Below are 22,572 nucleotides of genomic sequence, written 5' to 3'. Positions count from 1 at the left end.
TAACTAAATAAAGCTGGACACAGGTTGATCTAGGTCTTTTTATGCATTAATTGGAGTTTCTTAATCAAAATTACCATTGCTAAAATTGCAGAAGGATGCAACTGTCTTTAGCTCCTTTTATATAGCCAGTTTAAGGCGGGAGATTTACACCCCTGCAACATTTTGCCTTTAATATAAATGGCATAGAGGTGCGATGGTGGGACCTAGTCGACCCACAGCCGATCCTCCATCAGAGGCAGTAACAGAGGCATTAAAGGACGGCATGGTGGCTGTAAAGCATCAAGGCTAGCAGGGTGGAACAGCATTGTGTGTGTGCATATATGTAAGTGTGTTGGAGCCATCACTGTTTCAGGTCACACCTATTGTGCTTCTGCGGCACATTAAAACAATGTCAAACTACTCAATGAGACAACAATTTTATGCTGTTGTAGATTTAATGTGTAAGAACAAAGGTATAATGACAGCTGAGTTTTGTCACAGCACTGTTTAGGACTAAAAGAATAACATGAGTGAAGCCTCATTTTTAGAGCCAGAAGTGCACATTTGAAGGCCAAGACTCTTTGTGCTTTTGTTTCTGAAACCTCTACTTATGAACAAAGTTTGACATTACAATTATGAATTGGCATACAGCCCATAATTACAGAAAGAGTAAACAAAAGGAAATTTTGATTTTAAAAAATCAAGACGTGTAGCTTTAGTTATTGTTAAAGCCCATTTAGTTTGATCATTTGAGGGTTTCCTTGAAGTTTGTCAGCGCTTTCATGAAGAATGAGGATGGGGGCAACTGTGCTTTAGCACAGTATTGAGCCCCTGTGTGAGAGTACCCCAAGAGTCTTTAAACAAGTTTTGTACTTTGCAGACCTCCTTCATTTGTGTGAAAAGCAACTAAATTTCCCTGCAACTTTAAATGGGACATATTTTACCCTTTTAACACAAGTTTATCACAGAGGTCCCCAAAACATGTCTGTGAAGTTTGTTGCTGAAAAAAAACATTCCAGTATAGGATTTTTGCATGTCTAAACAGCCCTCTGTTTCAGCCCTGCTCAGAATGAGCTGTTTCTGTGTCTGTGGCTTTAAATGATAATGAGCTGTCTGACACAGCCCCTGACCACACCCCTTTCAGGCAATGGATGTGGCACTCTTGATGTTACAATGTTACAGACACTTTTATCCAAAGTTAAGGACCTGACTGGGATTCAAACCATCAATCTCCCAGACCAAAGTCAGCAAAGTAACCCACTGAGCTATCCAGCATCTCAGCTGGCAGTTGAGAGGAGTATCAGGAGAGGAGGGCGGAACTTTCTTTCAAGCGGGGAGGGCCAACCAAACCTGGGGGCGGTGCTAACTCTCCACATGACATCATGAGGGGAAAATCTGAGAACATCTTGTTTCAGCACACATTTTCTGAAAGGTGGAGAAAGAGAGGGGGGAGGGAATGGATTTTTCTGGTATTTGAGAGGATTATGGACAGGCCAGGGGCACATATTTCTATTAGAAAAACCTGAAAAAGTGATTTTTGCATAATATGTCCCCTTTAAAGGGAAGTTAACAGACACATTATCAAGGCCTGAATATATACAACTGTATAAAAAAAAGTAAAAGGAGAACACTCTTAAGACTGCACACCTGGTTGGTTTGGTGAAATTAATAAAAGTTTTTCAGAAAAAATATTCTAAAAGTCTGCTGTCTTACATTAAACAAAAAAAACATACTGTTTTATTTTGGCCATACGTTTTTTGTATATCCTTATGGGATAAAGTTGACCAAGCATGTTATCTTGATGATACAAAAGACCTGGTATCTGTGGTCCAGCAGGTTATGAAGTATTATATCCAAATCTGGATCAGTCCCGTTTTATAGTGAATATCCATTAAGTTTAGCTTTTCATCTTATGAAATAAAGGCACGTTACTCTGTGTGATTTTTCAAACTGCTGAAAATGAGGGCACTGATGTAAATTCCTGCATGTGTGAATGCAAAAAAAAAAAGGCTATTTTTGCACCCAGAACATTTCTGCCATGTCCTGTTTCTATAGCTATTTTCACACATCCCTAAACCTCCTGAAAATCTCCTGCATTATTTTGGAAGAGCTTCATGTGTAAATGCAAAGACAACTTTTTTTTTTTACTCAGACTCTTGTAGAATTTTCATGTCTGAGTCAGGAGAATTCACAACATATGAAGGAGAAAATGTGGGGATGTTTATGCACTACAATCAGGGTAAAGAGTACTGTTCGCCAGTGTGTAATTTTGTTTTACGTCCTAGATGGGGTTTTTTTTAATGCCTTTCTTGTAGATAAGCTTGTGGATAGAGTCAAAAAGAAGCCATTGGCTGGACATGAACCCCGCTCTCATTGAGGACAACAGCCTCTATATATGGGGTTTGCAGACACCACCAGGCTACCAGTGCCCCACCAGTACTTCTATGCACTTCTGTTGATTTTGTCATTATTTTAAGCTAGACATGGCAATAATACAAAGGCAGTTATTCTCAGGGGATTCTGTTGCTTTGTCTGCCACTTCTGGGCCAAAATTTTTATGTCTTGTCTTGCACCAGGAGACCACCGCCCCTCTTGTCCAACAGCGGTAGTCTCCTGGAGTGATGTGCATATGTGAACAACCGGATCAGGAGGACTTAAGGGGCACTCCCTCTGAAATTTTACGTACATTTTAAGAACAGCATATGTAAAAATGGCTTGCGTGGAGTCATGTGAGCCATGTGAGAAAGAAGCAGGAAATATTCAGGACAGTTCATTGTGAGCAAGCAGACAAGAAAGCTTGCACAGCACAGTTCTGCTTGCAAGAATGTATTTTCCACTCATTAGTTGTTAATGGGAATACATTATGTACAGCACAGCACTGATTTAAAGACTGAAACTGCCCATATCATGTTATATCTTGCCTTCTTGCACCCCACTTCCTCTGTCTGACGAAAAAAGTCTCCCTGAGATTTAAGTGGGAACAGGCAAGTCAGAAAAATTTTAAGGGCAACCTTTCCTGATATTTTCAAGCAGTTTTCAGGAGTTCATGTGTAAAAACGACCGAAGTCTGATAAAAACAGAGCTGTTTTTACTACTAATAATGTTTTAAGCAAAGAGCAGATGCTGCACAAAGCAAAATCTTGATGTTAATTATTTTTTCAGGAAAAACTGAGGGAACTCTACTTGAAACAGAAGCGGAAACATTTTAAACACCAAAGCAAACTTTCTCCATTACTCCGCTGTGCTGCTACTCTTATTCATCCTCACAGTACAATGGATTCACACACACACGCTTAGATATAGTCTCTATAGGTTTTCTGCTTGTCTACTTTAATCCCGGCTGGTTTATTCTGTGCTGATCAATGGCCTTGGACTAAGAAGTGATCACCCAGCCGGAGGAAAATCCTGCCCTAACATCATCCCTTTTCCCCCTCTTTCTGCCTCTTTGTCTCTAATTCACCTTAATTTAATCCTGATAGCATCGAGCGCTGTCGGCCGGCCTGGCAGAGCTGTAAGTCTCGCAGCAGAATTAGCTTTCCTCCAGAAACATTTTGCTGACGGCGAGCACGGCTAAAATATGGCCTCTATTCCCCCACATGGCTGCACGGGGGGCTGCTTTGCATTTTAACAGAGCTTTGGTTTATTCTGCGGGACACACACCAGGAGAAAATCACACAGCCTCAGAGATAAAAACTGCTTCTAACTGGAGATTTAGCAGACAAATTAGAAGTGATGCTTAAAGGAAAGCAGGGCCATGTGTCACTGTAATAGGAAAAAGGCAAAACAAATATTGGGAACTTTAACTTTAAAAACAGATAGATAGAGAGGATAGGAGTAAAAATAGTTCCTAAAGCAGGCAGAATTAATAAGAAAAAAATAAAAGCAGGGCTATGTGTTACTGTAATGGTGATGTTTACTCAAAGATAAAATAAAGCCAGCACCTAAAGGGAGAAATAAGAAGTTCTTTAACGACTGAATAAAGAGATCTGTGGGAAAGCAAGAGCCATACAATCACAAACACACTAAAGATTCAAGTTGTGAGTCAAGAAAACAACAGAGATAAAACTGCTAAGAATCACAAGTATTTCAGTTTTTAAATGTTGATTATTTTCCCGATTAAGAGACTTAGAAAAAGTCTCAGGGGAAGTTTTTATCCAGGTATTTATGTGGATTTTAAATCACTTATGAGGTGAAGGCTGTCTGTTGTAAAATTCTAAATTTCAGCCTGATTGAATGTAAAGTATAAGTTTTGCAGTGAGCTTGGTGGTTAATCAGAAACACACACAAAAATAGGAAGTCACATTTTGCAGTTCTTTGTGTCTGCAGAGCAAAAAAATTAAAGTTAAATCAATCAGAATTTCTGACTGTGAGATTAGGGATGGAGGTCGTCAATTTGTATTGATACCGATACCTTTATTGATACACCTTCATGGCGCTTGTCCTAATTGATACAGCTATTGATACTTTTCAATTACTGTAGATAAGTTGTTAGGTAAGAGTTTTGTGTTTAATGACTTATCTAATACAGCAATAACTAAACAAACCTAACGCTACCATTTCAAAACATCAGAATCAGAACAAGAAAAAATCTCAAACACAGATGATTGGTATTCGTATCAGCAGCAGGCATTTAGATACATCTGAAATTCCCTTACAGCAGTTACTTCCCTGTTGCGTGCATCAGAAAGAAGCCTTTCTTGCCAGCAAGGTGGGAGGTTCTGTGAGTGTGTGACGTCACATGACCACAAATGAGCATCACTCACAAAACAAAGGCTTCACAGAAAGTCTTGCACTATTTATCACAACCGGGAGATTGGCCATCTCAAAGCTCTAAATCAAGGATCAGTTATGTGCATTGTCTGAGGAGTGACTAGTACTTTTATCAGCTTTTCAGGCTGCATTGCATGTTACTCTTTGCATGGCAAAGCTTGAAATTGTGAATTTTGACATCTTTTAAAGTGACTGAAATGAACTAAGAGTATACATACTATACATATACTTACAGAATATGTTGTCACTCAAAAAACATAGGATGCATGATGTAAACATCAGTAGTATACTTTAGTATTAGTTTTGTTTTGTTTTTTTTTAAATTGGATATGTTTAGTGAACTCAGACAGCATAAATAAATCGACACACACTGGCCCACACACAACAAAAGTTGTCTGTTTCTCCTAAAGCCATATTTTTACCAGAGATAGCTGCTGGATTTTGAAATTGAACATCAGTGGAAAGATTGAAATAAAAAGACTGGAAATAGACAAAACAGCATTATAAGGAACTTTTAAAGCAGCATGTTCATGTGAACATATATCATAAAATCCGGTGAATAAGATGGACTTTAATTTCTAATTAGTCATCTAAAATGTCGCCTCAGTCCTATAGGTTGTTTGCAATCACGTGATCCCAAATGCCCGTTGTGAGTCAAGAACCGGAGGAAAGCCATTAGGGGTGAATGGGAACAGAGGAAAGTTAGGGTCAGTTCAAAAAGTCTAAAAAATTACCTCCCAAGTCCTTTCTTATCCACTTTTCCTTAACCCTGGTGGAAAAAAGTCACAGGGTCAAGGAAAGGTGGGAGTAAGAGGATAGGAAAGCAGAACAGCAGTGATTAGGGAATCTGACCGCACTTTCCCTAGGTGGATGTTACAAACATGACGTGTGCTATTTGTGTAAAAACTACAATTACAACAAAAGTTGCACCTGCCACTCGGTGCGTTCTCCGTGTTGTTATGAGCAGCGAATGAAACGTGAAAAAATCAAGGTGATAAATATGAGCTCATTAATATTTTTATATACTAAAGTCTCTTCAGGACGAGGAACTGTGACTGTGAACATCTAGAACATCAGAAACTTTTCTCTGAACTGTCTGCAAATTCAGTATGACTATATATAGTCATATTATTCATCTATGAATAATATTCAAGACCGTTTATTTCACAACGATATTTAATTGTTTTGTTTTATTCCCTACCTATCCATTTTTTCTTTAATTCTCTCGTCTCTGTTAATTTTATTAGTCTACTCTGGTTCTGTCTTCCTTTCAGCTCGTTATGTGAAAAGCTCTGTAATCTGTGTTTTACTTGTGTAATTATGATGATATATATAATCATCACAATATAACAACATGCCCACTTTATCGCTTGAATTGGTTTTGATTTACAAACTTTTATCTCAATTATTTTAATATTTCATAATAGTGAAACAAATGCAGTTTGAAATACTGACTGAACGGTTAACTGTTTGGATAAAAATGGAAATGAGAAGAAATAAAATCATTATCATAAGTGGAATGTTACAGTTTTCATGTCTGTAATATTCCTCTGTTCATCCCTGTTTCCATCCATTTATCACATGCATTATAAGTTTGACTGAATTCTACTGTTTAAATCGGGGCGAGTAAACTTACAGTCAAGTTGATCATTTGTTTTGATGAGCGGTCAACAGGTGCGTCACTTTAAATGAAGTTTACGCAAAGAATTGTGGTCTTTTCATCTCTCCTTTGGTAAAGGATGGTCCAGTGTTTCCTAGGCTAAAGGAAATAATGAAGCTCCTTTCCTTTTCAGTTGGAGAATTCAAACGGCCTTTATCACAGCTGACAATAAAATACTTCTAGGTCATTTCACTGAGTTAGGAACCTTCCTAAGCAAAAAAGACTATTTGGACAGACCATTAGTAATTCACAGCTCTAAATGGACCTTAATGCTGCAATCATCATCAGAAAATTTCTGTATACATTGAAAACAATCCCTACACTTCAAAAAAACAAACAAACAAACAAACAAAAAAAACTGTTTTTGTCACAGGTCTAACCGATTTACCTGGCATGGAGGCGTTCAATATTAAAAATTACTCAGTCCTACAGACCTCCTAGCATCATCTAGCCAGATGAAGGCAGACAAGAGTCTTGAAGAGTCTTGAGCTAAGAGGCTAGCTCAGCACCTTTAACATATAAAAAATCATTTTATTAGTCACAAACATGCTTTTAATTTAAACAATGATATACTATTAACCAACTAAACACTGTAGGGTGGGCAACCAAGTGATGATGAGCTGTTTAAGAACAAGTCTGTTTTACAGAACGTCTCTTTTATGTTGACTGCAGCAGCTAGCTCCTTTTTGAGTGCCAGTTTCCTTTCCTCCATCCTTTGTCGTTGTTTAATCTACATTTAAAAAGCTAAACTTTGACCAAATGAAAAGCTGTTTGGGAGTCAAACAACCAGCTCTACTGAGCTGAGCCGATCTGGATATTTAAAGAGACAGATTTCCATCACAATGATCAAGGCTGGAGGCTGTACATCAGCTGAGGAAACATGGCTAAGATCAGAGTTTAATGTGCTAAACTATGACAAACTGTCCTGAGCTAAAATGGAACACTTTGTGGAAACACACTACACATGAGTATTGTGTGACACCTAGGGCTGGGCAATTAATCGCAAATTAGATTAAATCGCAATATGGCCTGCTGCAATTTTCAAATAGCAGAAGTAGCAATATTTCTTTAACTTGAAATGTGTCAAAATACCAGTTTAATAAATCCAGCAGAGATTTTATGCACATTATGCAAACATTCAAGTGTCCATTTTTCAAAAATGGTTTACAAAAATCCTACTTTTTGTGTTTTAAGTATGTTTTTCTTAATCAAAATGAGGGGCATAAAAATGATAATGCCCTTAAACAAAGCAAATGACATCACAATTGCAATCGAGCAAAAAAATTAGCTCATTCTGTCTAAAACTGTTGAAACCTAGCATTACTCCACGAAAGTCATATCACAGCTGCGATCAGCTGGTAGCCAGCCTCACCTCCTCCACCCCAGCCACCTCCTTTATAGCTAAAAGCTTGTTGAAACCCCATAATCAGATTCATGCTACTATGGATTAATTGCTTCGGAAATAATTCTGTTGTTTTCAATGCAGATGGTCCTATTTATTGAATTATATGCTTAAATTTGTCAAAAAAATACATAAGATTAACCCAGGAGTAATCGCACATTAAATTGTAATTGCAATATTTGGGGAAAAAAATCGCAATTACATTATTTTTGCAAATCGTTCAGCCCTAGTGACACCGCCCCCCCAGGCTTTAGCCAGAGGTTTATTTTATTTTAATCCCTGTGTTGCCATTTCTCCCTTAGTTTTTTTGAAGCCTTTAAATTTTATTTTTGCCTGAATATTTCAAAACTTTGAGTGGAATTACACAGAAATACATGTAGAAATCCCTTCTTGTGCTGTTCTCTGCTGCTGCATGACATCATCTGCAAAGAATTTATATGGTGCTGTGTCCAATACACCAGAATAAAATGTTAAGACACACGCTGACATGACTGCATGTGTAGCTGTCACCCTCACTCATTGACAGCAGCTGCTATACTGTTCGCAATGTGCTGGGATATACAGGGACACAGAGTGGGCTGGCAGGGTTCATGTCACTTCTTATGGCAACAACATGTAACATTTCCACCATAAAATAGTAAGCAGTATAAACAGCACAATCACTTTGAAGGGGGAATGGAGAGCAGGGTCTATCCCATTTCCACAGAGTGCTCTGGTCGTTTGCTTGCAGCACTGTGTAGCTTTGGCAACAGGCTGCAGTTCTCATGCATTCAGCTTTATGGCCCTAGTTCACACACCATCCTTCAGTTAAAAAGAAGCATGTTAGCTTGTATCAGTACAGTTCAAGACAATGGCTTAGTGACAGAAGCAGACAGTAGCAAATGAAGTCAAGAGAAAACGAAAGGCTAAAAAAAACTGAACTAGTGTAAATATTGAACAGGTTTTTACAAATTGGTGAGAGCTCTGAGAAACGGAAGGCTGAAATCCTAACACCCAGTTGGCTATCTTGCTCTTGGATGGATGGGAAATAAATGTGCTAACAGTCATTGTAGTTCTTTGGCTTCTCATGTCTTTGCCAGATTCACCACCCTCTGTTGCATGTTGTCTATGAGTCAGATGTAATAGCACCATGTGTGCTTACCATAGCACAGTTGCACTTAGATGCTTCAGCGGACACCAAAGTACATTAAATATTGTTGTTTTAATGTATTTTGCTCCACCAGAAGGTCATTATTGTTCATTTAAAGAAAATGGCAGTATACCATTATGTAAATAATTCGTGCTGAGTGCTGGTTTGATTGGAAAGACTCCTCAGTTAAAGCCAAATAATGACCAGACAAGGTGGGAAGTACAACTTGTAAGCAGTTAGTCTGTACTTCAGAACAATAACCATAGGATGAGAGCTCATCAACTGTACAGTTAGCTAGCAGGATTACAAACTCCTTATGATGAAAACAGATGGTACTAAAAGATCTACAAAGCTGCACAGCAACTGCACGCTGAACGCAATGGAAATTGTTGTACAGGAAGACAGTTTTAACCTCTGGGAGACCCCAAAAACAGACTGGTATGACCTGTAGTTCTGATTTACAGTAAGTTTACTTTTCAGGTGTTCACAAGCCTTTGGTCAAAAAGAAAGAAGTGAGATTAAAATGGAGTAAAAATTACAAACTTTTTTCCACAGGTGTCTTGCTTATTTAGCCTCCCACCTCCCCCTCTCTCCTCCCCCTCCTCCCCCTTAAATAAGACTCTTATCCTTTATAAAAATGATGTGAGGGCGCCGCCTCGGACAACTGCTCCCCTGACTTCATTTGTCTCTTGGCAAGTTTGATGGCGCTGCGTTTAAAAACCCATTCAATCTTATAAACCAAAAATTAAATGTAGTCGACTGTGATGGGCACTCAGTGCATCTGCTATTTATATGCTAATGTACACTCAGCCTGCCAAGGTCTGGCAAATTATTACTGCACCGCCATAAGTCAGAGGTATGGCAGAGGGGAGGAGGCGGGTTCAGCATCCCACACACACACAGACACACAGGAGGAGGAGAGAACAGAGCGAGGAAGGAGCAGAAGAGGAGAACACAAGGAGGTGAAAAAGCTTTAAGAGATGTCTCTATTGTCTCCTCTGACAAGTTAATATAGCTCTCCACCTGGCTACACACACACACACACTCACACACACTGGGTAGATTATTTTGTTAAACATTTAAGGCTGAAATGGGAAATGTCTTGTGGGTAAAGTGATTGTCTCTAATGTCGCCATTATCACAGACATTTCCCTTAAGAGAGAGCAAACAGTTAGCTTAATGAACACATTACACACAAATGCATTTATAAACACACAGTCATCTTCTTGGCAATATTACACATACATTTCACGTACATAAACACACACACTCATAGAGAAATGAAAAGTTAACTGAAAATTACTTACACTGCACAGTTACTGTGATAATCTCTGAGCTCTGACAAAAACTGACATCTTATTCTTCTTTCTATATAAATATTAAAGGTCATGTTGGGTGTAGATTAATCAGAACAGGCTAAAATGTTTCAGTAGCACTGTTTCTGAGCAAAAATAAGTTTAAAAAATACAAATAATTCTTCTAAATTATACAGCTCCTAAATGGTCTTTAGTCGGCTCTCACAATGGTCTGCTGACCAACCACTCACAAAACAACTATTGCTTAGCTACCACCTGGGCAAAAGTTACTCTGTTGATGATGTGACAGTCTCAGAATTACACTGATGACGATGTAACTGTCATAGGGTTACTCTGACGACCACTCAACATTCACAGAGTTACTCTGATGACCACTCAACAGTCACAGAGTTACACTGATGACCACTCAACAGTCACAGAGGTACTGTGCAATTAGAAGTACTGAAAACAAAAATATTAGGTGCTTACAACTCTTTTTTTTGAGACTTCTACTTGATTCACAGTCAAGTCTAAAACTTTTAATTTTGGTGCAACCCCCCATCAGACAGTACTAAAGTCATGGCGTTCAATTCCTTGGAAGGGCATTACACTGCAAATCTAATTTCCAAGTTATTGTATTTGTCTAATTTCCAGTCAAAAAATCTCACCTACATGCCACATTTACCTTTCATTCACCTCTACTGGCAGATTTTGGGCTTGTTCGTTTTTTTGTGCTATCTTAAAATAAGATGTTTATTTGGACATTTCAAGTAAATGTTGCTTGTCATACATGTGATGAGTAAAACTACCAAGTTTATCTATCAATGTCCGACAAAACAATTCAGAGAGATGATTTTTGGTCCTTATAACCCAGCAGTAGTGTGTAACAATTAAAAAATGAGCTATAGAAACAAACAGTAACCCTCTTAGAGGACATACAGGTACATCTTAGAAAATTAGAATATCATGAAGTATATGTATATGTAATATTCAAATTTTCTGAGCCACTGAATTTTGGGTTTTCATTATCTGTAAGCAATAATCATCAACATTTCAAGAAATAAAGGCTTGAAATATTTCACTCTATGTGTAAGGAGTCTAAATAATATATGGGTTTCACTTTCTGAAATGAGTGACGAAAAACATTTACTTTTTCATGATATTCTTATTTTTCGAGATTTCCCGGAACTTTTCACCAAAAGTGCTTGTATCATAGCATAACACTGCAGTAATCAAAGCATGTTTTATGAGTGAGTAAATCTGTTGGAGCATTTTTCACTTTAGCCATTTGTCTTTACAAGCTCATAATAAATAAAGGTGGTAGGGTCCAGATTTTAAAATGTCAGAACTATCCTTTACCTTCATCTTTTTAACTCTTTCTATTCTGCTAAAAGGACAGGAACCCTCTGTCACTGATTGATTTGAACATATTTACAGACTAATTAGGCCTAAAGCTTCCAGTGGAGTCTGACCTGTTCAGGGCCTGATTTGCCACAACATCCCACATCTCGATTACCACCTTGCTCTCCTATTCATTACTACCTAGAGAGGATCCCATGGGATCCCACATTAATGAGAAAAAAGCTTTCCACTCCGCTCTTGCCCTCTCTCTCTGCGGCTTCTTCTCGCCAGCTTTACCCCATTATCCTCCTCCACCCCCAAACACGCACGCACAGACGCACCCTTTGTCTCCGGGGAGCAGTCAGCTTATATGATGTGTAGGGTGACATCTTTATTTCACTAACCTTGGCTGGCAGGTCTATTAGCCAGCCCAGAGTTTCCCAAACCTTCCCTTGTCAAGCAGCTTATTCTCAGCTGTCGACTTCAGTTCCCCCTCCTGGCCTGTCTCAATCTGTGATCAAAACAGTCATTATGATGCAGCCTCGCCTCCTGCCACACTCGAATTACACACTGCTATTCTTCATTCTACCAGGGAGCGCTGTGAGAGGACACCTGGAATGTCCTGAAGAGGAGCCGGGGCCCTTCAAACACCAAGGTTGGGGGTTTGTGGCTGGCTTTACTGAGTGAAATGAAGCTGGTTCAGAGATCTCCGGCATAACTAACACATCAGCCCCCACCCATACCCTGTCAGTCCCAGAGGATCCATCAGCTCCAATTTAGGAACCATCTCCTTTCACATTATCACTGAGCATGATGAAAGCAGATGGAGCCGCAGTGACCAACTGAATATTACTCCAACAGCAGAAACCCACTGAATTTTGATTCATTCGCTCATGTTAACCTGGTGATGATACTTCAAATCAACTTGCCCAAGGCCAGCTAAGTCCAACCTTAAAAATGAGCTGCTGTTCCCATTTAAGATATGAAGTATTCCAGATACAAATATCCAGCTCTAAACTATGATCAACACTTAGAGCCGGCACGAGGCATAAGCGACATAAGCGGCTGCTTAGGGCCCTGTCGCAACCAGGGGGCCCCAAAGAGCGAGGAAGTGAATATTCACAAGCAGTTCAGAAACAAACTGTAGTGAGATTAGCCAAGCTGTGAAGGGGAACAAGGTGCCAGGAGTAAAAGTCAAGAAAAAACAGTGCCTCACCTCAGATTCAACAGTTTAAGTTGATGTTTTACATCGGGGGATTTGTCTAACACTGTTTTAGGCTGTTTCTCAAGTCTGTGGGTATGAATGTCACGTAATGTTCTTGAACCCACCACACAACAGTCAAACAGTGTCTCTGCACCGAAGCATTACAGGCATGCTAAACACTTGAGTCCCGTTAAACTCGTGGTTTTCTTAAGTTTCTGTTACCAAATTTCTACACACAGTTTTGCCTCTTCTTAGCGGGATGCTGAGCTGTACACGGCTAATTGTTTTTGTACGGATGGAGAGAAGGGACATCAAAAGGATTAAAGTTTGCAGGCTCGTCGTCATGCTCCCATGCACACAGACAGCATCTGCAGACCACAGGGATAGATAAGAACAATCACAGGTAAGACATGGTTAAATGAATTTATCCAGATAATCATTAACATAATTATAGAGTAATGATGTGACTTTATAGCTCTGTAGCCTATTATATTTGTGTTTAATGAAGAAAACGAAGCTTGCATCAAGTCAGCAGTCTATGTGTAATATCTGACAATAGGAGGGGATTTCATGTTAATATTGATCATTAAAAGAGCTGTAAAATGTTTATTATATTAAAACTAGCTGACTGTTACTGTAATAGGGTTTATGGTTGAGGTTAAAAGCATGTAAAATAAATGAACTACTATGCTTCTGTATTGTCTTTTATGGCTCTAAATCCTTCTAAAATATGATGTTTCAGAAAGAGGAGGATGTGTTTTAAAAGGAGAGTGTAGGACATCAGCAGGTTCATTTCTGACAGAGGTGGAGTACTCTATTGTTGTACTGAAGTAAAAGTAAACTTACTTTGGATAAAATTTTCCTAAGTGTAAGTTAAAGTAGTAATCTGTTAATCTGTAAATCTACTCAAGTAAAAGTAAAAAGTCATTTAAAGTTTACTTAAAGTAATGAGCAGCTATTTTTTAAACTTAAGGTGGTTATACAGTAAAATATGATCTTTTCTTAATATGAAACAACTACAAGAGAATATGAATCTATAACCAGGTTGGTCTTTATAAGGTGACACTTAACCTAAAGTCAAATGCAACAGCTGTTTTAGGATGAAATGTGGAATCATTCTCTCTGCTGACCGTCATGTGCTGTCAAACTTCTGGCCATTTTTTTGTTGGCAGAAGGCTAGAATCTTCTCAATTTGGCTTTTAGTAGTTTTTTACTCAGTACTTTATGCTTTTTAAAATGTAGTGAAGTACAATATTTCCCTAAAAATATACTTAAGTAAAAGTAAAAGTACTGGTTTTGAAAAGTACTCAAAAAAGTACAAGTACACAAAAAGGCTACTCAATTACAATAACTTGAGTAAATGTAATTAGTTACTTTTCATCCCTAATTTCTGTGTGTTTTGTACATAAGTGTCCACTCCTACATACTTCAGGGCCTTAAGGGGCTCCAACACAGCCCTCTCCTTACAGATAGTCCAGAAAAAATATGGGAGACAGGGACATTTCTTCATCTGTGTGCATAAAGGTAAAACCCAGAACATCCCAGCAGAGACAGAGGAGTGGAGGACTTCCTAATCTCCCAGAGACAATCAGATTCCTTTCCAGATCCACAACAGTCCAGCTCACAGCTCAATGTACTGTATGCATGCCAGTGGGCCCAGTGTGAATATAATAATCGCTACTATTATGTACAGGGATGGTTATCAGTGGACTAAATAGAAAGTTCATACACAATGGTCAAATACATGAGTCTAGTTTTACTCATTTAAAGATTCAACTGAGACAAATCACTTCAGGTTTAACTAAAGTAATGTACAGGACATTATATGTTGAATTTCTCTCATTATCTATAATGTGGTTTGAAATAACGTTAACAAGATCTCAAGTTCTGTTACCTCATTTTTTTTTCTACTAGGGTTTAGATTAGTTGTATATGTGCAGATTATCTTACAGCACACATAAACTGGTACTGGAGCACAATGTAACTATTTAAAGCACAGGCATGAGGATGTTAATGTGCAATGATGGCTGAAGGCTAATGATGCTAACAATGCAAGTCATACAAATTTGGCATTGTCTATCTGCAGAGAAACTGCAAAGTGTCACACATGTCAGCATATCTGACCTTAACACTATTCTTCAAGTCTGAAAAATGGATCAAGTTCATTGTAATTGACAAAAACTAGGTGCCAGACACATTCAAAATCATTGCAAAGATCCGCAGTCATCAGGATGTTTCACTGTGAGGAGAAACAAGCACTAAAAGGCAAGACCAGAAAATATCCCTCTTTTAAAATCTAATTGCCTTATCATCCTGCTAACTTCCCCTCTTCTGAATTAATGAAAGAATAACTGATCAACTAATTCCCTGCAGTGCAATAAATACCAATCACTCTTTATAAAGCATATAGAGAGGGAAACAAAGACACAGAGGTGGACAGAGCAGGGGAAAAACATATTTCTGCAGTCCAACTGAGAGCTGGAGACACATTCAGAGAATGAATGTACGAATGAAAAGAAGGGAGTGCAGGAGGAGAGAAGTAGAGGGATAGTCTTTCTTTGTTTATCTGCAGAGGCAAACAGGCGGCCACATCCATTGTGCTGTGATAAGATGGGTTATCAGCAGTAAACAAGGCCTGGGTCTGTATGAATGGAGCCCGGAGTGACTGAATACACTCTTAAAAACAGATATGTTGAAATAAGTCTGCATGTCGTAGCCTTTCCTAAACACAAGAGCGTGTTTTTAGTTAGCTGCACTCAACAAATGCATGTGGGATTGTCACTGTCTCTTTGAAAACTCTCTTCATACATGTTCATTTCATTAAAATTCAAGAAAGGGATGAATACCATTCAATAACAGCTGCTGGAGAGGGTTCTAACAGCAAAGATTTCCTTGAAAACTAGATTAAGTACAGTATGCAAAATACAACCATTCAAAACAACATCATCTCAGAAACAAATGGATCATAATGGTTAAAACCTCTCCCCAAAACTCATCTATGGGGACATTTGGTGGAGCTACACGTTTTTTGGGCTTCATTTTTATGATGTGGGTAAACATGCAGAATCCCACAGGCAAGGTTGAGCTTCATTTTAAGGTCAACATGCGAGATCCTCCAAGGTCCCAGCAACTAAAACCTCTGAAGTGAGATGCTACACCTTTCACAGCCAGAACCCAAGCCTGCAGCACATCTCAACAGGCTGGGCCAGTACAGATGGTGCCAAGACCAGGTCCTCTGCATACTAGCAGAGGATTTAGAGCCACACAGAACAGAGGTGAACAAGACCAGTTCGCCAACTGTAGATACAGTCTCATAGCTAGGGGACAAGACATGGTACATTGGCCAAAAACTGTGGTCAATCCTGACATCAGCATGCAAGTGAAAAGTAAATGAAGGTCTGGATCTTAACTTCCTCCTTTAGGAAGGTAGAAGGAAACCTACACCAAACTGGCTGAGGCTTACACAGAATCAGGGAGGAAGACATCTTCCAAGCCTGTGGAAGTTGGCTGCAGAGTCCACACAGCATTGTTTGGATCACTGAATTCAAACAGAAGATGGCATTAAAGGAAGTTTCCACGGGAGTAGGGCATGGAAGTTTCTGGCTTTGGCTTAAGAGGAAGGATGCAGCATGGGATGGGACATGAAAGGACCTGAGGGTCAGCCATAGTGATTGATAGGGAGACATCTCTACCACTGCCTTGAGATGTTCTGGGACTAAAGGGGCCAAAAATCTGTAAAGGGTGGCTCCCAGCTGATGACCCTGCAACTGGTTTAAAGGCACTGGAAGAAGTATGGCAAGCAAGAATGCCTTGCAGGTCAACCTGTGCTTTAGTCTTACAGAAAATAATAATTTCAGTATTTTGTACTCTGGCTGTCCCAACATTTTCTAAGAAATTTTAAGCAGAGCATGTGTGAAAACAACAGTGAAAAACAACAAATAAAACAGTCTTCTGCATTTCTATTTTCAAGTCTTTGAACTTTATGTAGATACCTCTTTATCCCCCTCCCCCTTCTGATTCCCTCATTCAGTAAACACTCCTCTCTATCTGCCTTTATAACACTCCCCCTCTCTGCAGCTCCCCGTTATGTGAGGCGATACTGAGCGGCCGGCTGAGAGAGAAACCAATCGTGTGGTGTGTCAGCGGCCCGATAGAGAAGGACCCAGTAATGGAAGGCCTTTTAAGGCTAAAAAGGAAAAGCTAATTATGATAAAGGGGCTGTAAGTTGTGTGGTTATCACCGCGCTGGGCCTGCTGGTGCAGCAGACTGGTCCCTGACAGTGATAACCAGGCAGAGCGAGACGCCCAGCGCTCTGTCACTGTCACTCTGACGCTCTGTTCGTCTAAAGATGGATTCACACGCTACAACTTTTATGCCTTTTTTCATAGAGCACTTTGAATTCATTGGTTCTTTTTAAACTGAAACAGGGACTGTCTTTTTTTTTCTTTTGGATTTCTCAGCATGAAGTAAACAGCTCATCTACAAAACATTTCAGCACCAATTAAACCCTCTCAAATAAGCAATTAGTTCTCAACAAAAACCTTCATCGCACCACTGAAAATGCTAGTTTTTCCCTCTTTCTAAATCAGCAAGACAACAGCCGATTTATGATCCTCAGCTAGATTTGGAGGCAGGTAGATAGACATATCAGCTGTCAAAGCCATGGGGCACATTAGTGCTAGTGAAGGGAATAAATGGGTACATCTGCCCCCCCCCCCGCTCTACAATTTCTCCTCTCTGTCTCTGATGCATTATGCATTATGGCTTTGCTTTGTTATCTCACCTCTCACAAATGTCTTTACTATCAATATTTCCATCCTCTCTTGCACTCTGCTATGATTTTCCCCTCAGAAGAAACACAGTGAGAAGGACTAAATAGAGACACTTAAGGGGAAAAAGAAAAAAAACCCTTTGAATCACTTTAATCATTATAGAAGAAACACATCAGAGTTTTTGATAAGTCAGGGGGCTATTTCACCTCATAAACTAAATATGCCATCAACCAAAATCAACATTCTGCCATGTGTATACTTAACATAAAGAAGGGAGTCTAAAATAAATATGAGCCTAAGCACATTACAGTACATTTCAGGATTAAGCAACTGTTATTAGTCTGGAAAATAGTTTTTATCTCACAGCTGCACACACAAGAAGTGATTGAAATTAGATGCTGCAGTTCTTTAAATGGCCTCTAGATGGCAGTGAAAACAAGGGTCCCATGTGTATACTGCAGAATCCTCAGTCAAAGACTTTGTAAAGGAGGATTTGGTGAACAGCAGTGTTTTAGATTTTGTCATATTTAGCTCAGTCGATCACAGCTTTTTACTTGGAGGAACCTAATTGTATCTAAAAAGCATCACTACCAGGACTGTCGTAAAATAAATCAATAGATTGCTGTCAAAATTGACATAATTTTAATTAACGGCAGTGCAAGCAGCCTGATGTTTTATGAGAACAGGTATTTTCCACAGTTTTACCCAGAGATTTGTATAACCCTACACTTAAAGTGAAGCTGGGTCCCGGGTTGGGTTGGGGACCAACCATCTAAATTTTGTTTAAAAATGCTTTCAGAACTTTTAATTGCATACACTGTGCTTGACATTGCAGACTTATATGGGTATGTTGTTCAGGAATTTTTTTATTATGTTATGGGCAGCATAAGGTTTTCAATTCTAGAGTCATTGGAAATTTTCTATGATTGGTGATTTTTCCAGATAAGTGTCAGGCACAGAAGTTTCCTTCAGTCTGTATATATCTGAAAGTGGATCAAGACACTTTCTGCAAAAGGCATTACTTTGGACACATTCGGGTATTGTACCTTATTTGATTGAAAATGTGTTTGTTCATGGTGTTTTTATATTTCCATTTTCTGCTCTCACTGGTGCATTTTTGTAGCATTCCTCATTTTCATCAACTCTGTCGTTACATATTTATTTGCATCAAAGTGTATTAAAATTCAATTCTATTTGTAAGAGTACTGTTGCTCAGAGAAATAACCAGAAAGGCCACTTTTAACAGCTTTTCCCTGATTATGTGATATTCATCCACAAAACAAAAAGAGGTTTACCAAGTGTGGTTTTATTGAATAGTGTGAATTCAAAACAAGAAGTAAGCCATGAAACTGGGCAGAGCTGAGCAGCGTGTCTGGTCTCCACTCAGCCTGAATTTGTCAAGTGGGGTCATAAGATTACAGGGCGTGGGCTGGGGGCTTTGAAAGAGAGAAAATCATTTCAGTTATTTTTTATATGGTTGTATATGGTGTTTGCTAAGGAGAATATTTTAAACTATTTGAAACAAATTATAAAATAGTCTCAGTTTCAGCATTTGATAGCTTTTCTTCATGCTACATCCAGACAAATACTGGGTTTCATGGTACTGAATATCATCAAAATCTGTTTTTATTTACAATGTAGCTAAGTCCCAACTTTTTGAATGCGGGGTCCAAAAATATTTAAGATTGAGTGAAGAAAAACATCCTTGAAGAACTGACATTACATTATTGCTGGAAAAAAGAATGCTTTTGCAGGACTTCATTGAAAAAAAATATCTCTTTAAATACAATGTACAGCAATACTAACATGTAAGAGTCAATTTGTGGTATAAGATGAAAAAGACTACTCAGCTGATGTGACTGTTACAAAAACATCACTCTTCTATGGCTGTTCTCTTTATATCAGATCCGTCTTTCTTAAATGTAAGATCTGTGCCTTCAGCATAGTTTTGTGCTGCGCTACATGTGACTCAAAGGGGGATGCTGCCATCTTCTGGCCATTCGCCGTACCAATGGCAGAATCCTCAGCCTGCACTCTTGTCTTGTAAATGGAATTTTGAATCAAATGTCTGTAGATTTATCAATCATGAGTGAATTCCCTCTAGAAAATCCAGGAGCACGCACAAAATACAAGATGTACTGTGTCAGAATGTGAACAGAAGTTTTCAAAATGTTTTTAGCCTTATTAACTGGTGTCAATCTAAATCAAGTTTACCTTTTTGTGTTCCAACAATAGGACATTTTCTCTCTTCTGTATGTTTTGGAACCATATTCTTGACACTTCCATGTGTGAGTAAGGAAAGCACAATTTTCTGAGGGTACCCTCAATCAGCTGGAGTTACAAGGGCCTCTGTCCACAGATGGAGCTCTTGAGCTTTCAGCACTCACTTTCAATGCAAAACCTATGTCCTGTAGTTCAGTGGTGACAACTCTAAGTGTCCTGCGCAAAACCCTCAGTGTCAACTGTTTGTTGTTGCTGTGCTCACAGTGCTCTCATCTGAACTTTTGGAACAGCACTGCACTCATTGTCACCTCTCCCTCACTGACCAATCAAAATCAAGAGGGGTTGGAACATCAGTTGTGTCTAAAGCAGTGGTGGATCAGGACTTGACCAGTTTTCTCAATGATGTTTCCTTGTATAGATGAACAAGTTTAAAATAAGGAGTTTTTCAAAACAAAGATAATCGATACAACCTGGGGACAACTAGCACTGATGAGAAGAACTCTGAAACTGAGGTTGTGAGCACTGCCAGTGCTAAAAGAGCCATCTGTGGACACAGGCCCTGATGAAGTGAAGTTTGTTACTCACCACTTTGCGGTTTCTGGTCTTATAGTCAATTTGAAGCTCGTTGTGTTTCTGCAGCACAACTTCTAACGAATTCTTCAGATCCAGAGCTCGCCTTAACAGCTGCTGCTCAGCCCCTGCTTTGGTAAACACCTATACACATAAAAACACAAACACACCAGACAGACAGGTAAAAGAGAGTGAATTCATTTCTTATACAACCAAAACAGACAAACTCAAATAACTTGAACATTCAAGATGTTTCTGTGCTGATTATAACAGATTGGGAGCAGCTCTGGTAAGCATCTCATGCCATTATGTAACATCATGACATCTTATATTTTCGTTTCTGATTAAATACAAGATTTCTTGTGGCCAGTGTTTTGTTCAGTTAGTCCCACAACATCTCCAGAGGGCTGAACAGTGATCTCCAGCACCCCCGAGCCTCCCGTCTCCATGTCAGCTCTCACCACCCACCATGACAACACACCTTAGCACATGGCCCACGCAGCATAGACAGCAATGCCACCTTCAACAGACCCAGGTTCTGTACATGCAGGCACCAGGTACTGACAGTGCTGATACTACCTTCCCTATCAGTCATAATTGCAACTACAACAACAAATAACACATGAACCTGTCAAAAGTGCACAGGAGAAAAAGAGGAGAAAGATTGGGAGAGAGGAAGAGAGAGCTTCACAATAGAGTGTTGGAGGCAGAGCTCAGGGTGAGGTGCCCTGACATGAGCTAACATACACCCTTGCCTGGTGTGGCTTGAAGCTCTACGTCCCCCTACTCCCTCATTATTAGTGCTGGGTATTGCTAAGAACCTCACGATTTAATTCGATTTCAATCCTTGAGGTTGCGATTCAATTCGATATCGATTCGATATTGATTTCAATGCTTTGATGTTGATACAGTAAGAAGTAGAACTACACAAATAACCTATTGACAATTTTTAATAATTATTTTCATGCCCATGTGAACATATGTGGTAGGTCACCTCACATTTTCCGAGTAATGAAACAGCTGACCTTGCTACAAACCCTCTACATCCCACTTCTACTGGACAAGTCCTAACTTTTCCATCCTCACTGTTCAGCTTCTGCTCTAATCTGCATACCTAAGCTTTTTCCTTTCATATGCTTCCTCCACAGAGTCCTCCCATGGCATAAGATGCATAGAACGGGAGCACACTGTTGTACTAAATCATCCCCACCACAACGCATTATAAATGTTAAATTACTAAACAGCTGTATTCATAATAAGCATTGCTGCTGATGTAAACGCTAGCTTGCTGCTATTTTGGCAAACAAAGTGCTAACCACAAAAATGTAAATGGTAAAATCTAGTAAAGCGGAGATAACAAGCTTTTATGCATGGTATATTAGCTTACTAACCATCAGCTTACGGTAATGAAGTGTAAAGAGCCAAAATACTGCTTTCTTTTATTACTAATTTATTGTTGGGTTTTGTATTGCCTGTGGGTGGTGCTGTTAGACTTTTACATGGGTACAAATGCCAGGATTTCATTTGCAAGTTAATCTATATTCTGACTGTTCAATGTCGCTAAAATTCCCAAACTATTCTCTGTACCTTTGTGTTTGCACTAGTTGTAGTATGTGGTTTTTGACAGCTGTTTGGTTTTTTTTTTACCAACCTGGACCCAGCCCTGCACAGCTGGTAGGTATTTGGTTTTAATCAGTTTATGGAGGTCTATAACTGTGGAAACCACTGCCTCATTATCCTCTGTCTCCTTTATATGAAGCCCTGAAAGATAAAGAAGAAAAACCAGAAGAAAAATAAATAAATAGGACAACAGGCTTCAGTAGCGACTACGTTTTTAATTCAAAGGAAATATTTAGAATACATTTCACCTGGAGCATCTTCATTAGCTAAACTTTCATACAGTCTCCTGCTTCAAGATCAGAATTAATTAAAAACTAATTGTAATGAACTGTTTAAACAAATTTCAGGTTCATTGAAGTGTTGAGTGATGAAGTGTTGAGGTGTAAAGACTGTGGGTGGATTTCACCTCACAGCACTCCTGGGGGGGTCTCCAGGGCAGCATAGAGCTATGCCCAACAATGACAGAGCAAACTGTGAACCTAAATCCTCAGGAAGACATATAGGAGTGGATCTGATGACAGAATTCGGCAAGACATGCATGGGGGGTATCCATGAGGTGAGGTAAGATTCAATGGCCAGGGACTTCAGAGCACTACAGCACTGTATG

General features: G+C 39.2%; 1 protein-coding gene across 1 annotated transcript in view; it reads right to left on the bottom strand.

Annotated features, from left to right (window-relative positions):
* The window catches only part of uvssa (UV-stimulated scaffold protein A), a 45,044-nt gene that overhangs the window by 18,121 nt on the left and 4,351 nt on the right, over positions 1 to 22,572 (bottom strand). The window contains exons 7-8 of the mRNA XM_041797682.1: positions 21,997 to 22,106; positions 20,361 to 20,489 (exon numbers count right to left, since the gene is read on the bottom strand). Of these exons, the coding sequence (XP_041653616.1) occupies positions 20,361 to 20,489; positions 21,997 to 22,106 (239 nt within the window). The remainder of the gene's footprint in view (positions 1 to 20,360; positions 20,490 to 21,996; positions 22,107 to 22,572) is intronic.

Source organism: Cheilinus undulatus, linkage group 10 (assembly GCF_018320785.1).
Source record: "Cheilinus undulatus linkage group 10, ASM1832078v1, whole genome shotgun sequence".
Lineage (NCBI taxonomy): Eukaryota > Metazoa > Chordata > Actinopteri > Labriformes > Labridae > Cheilinus > Cheilinus undulatus.
This window is presented reverse-complemented; position numbering and strand designations above follow the sequence as displayed.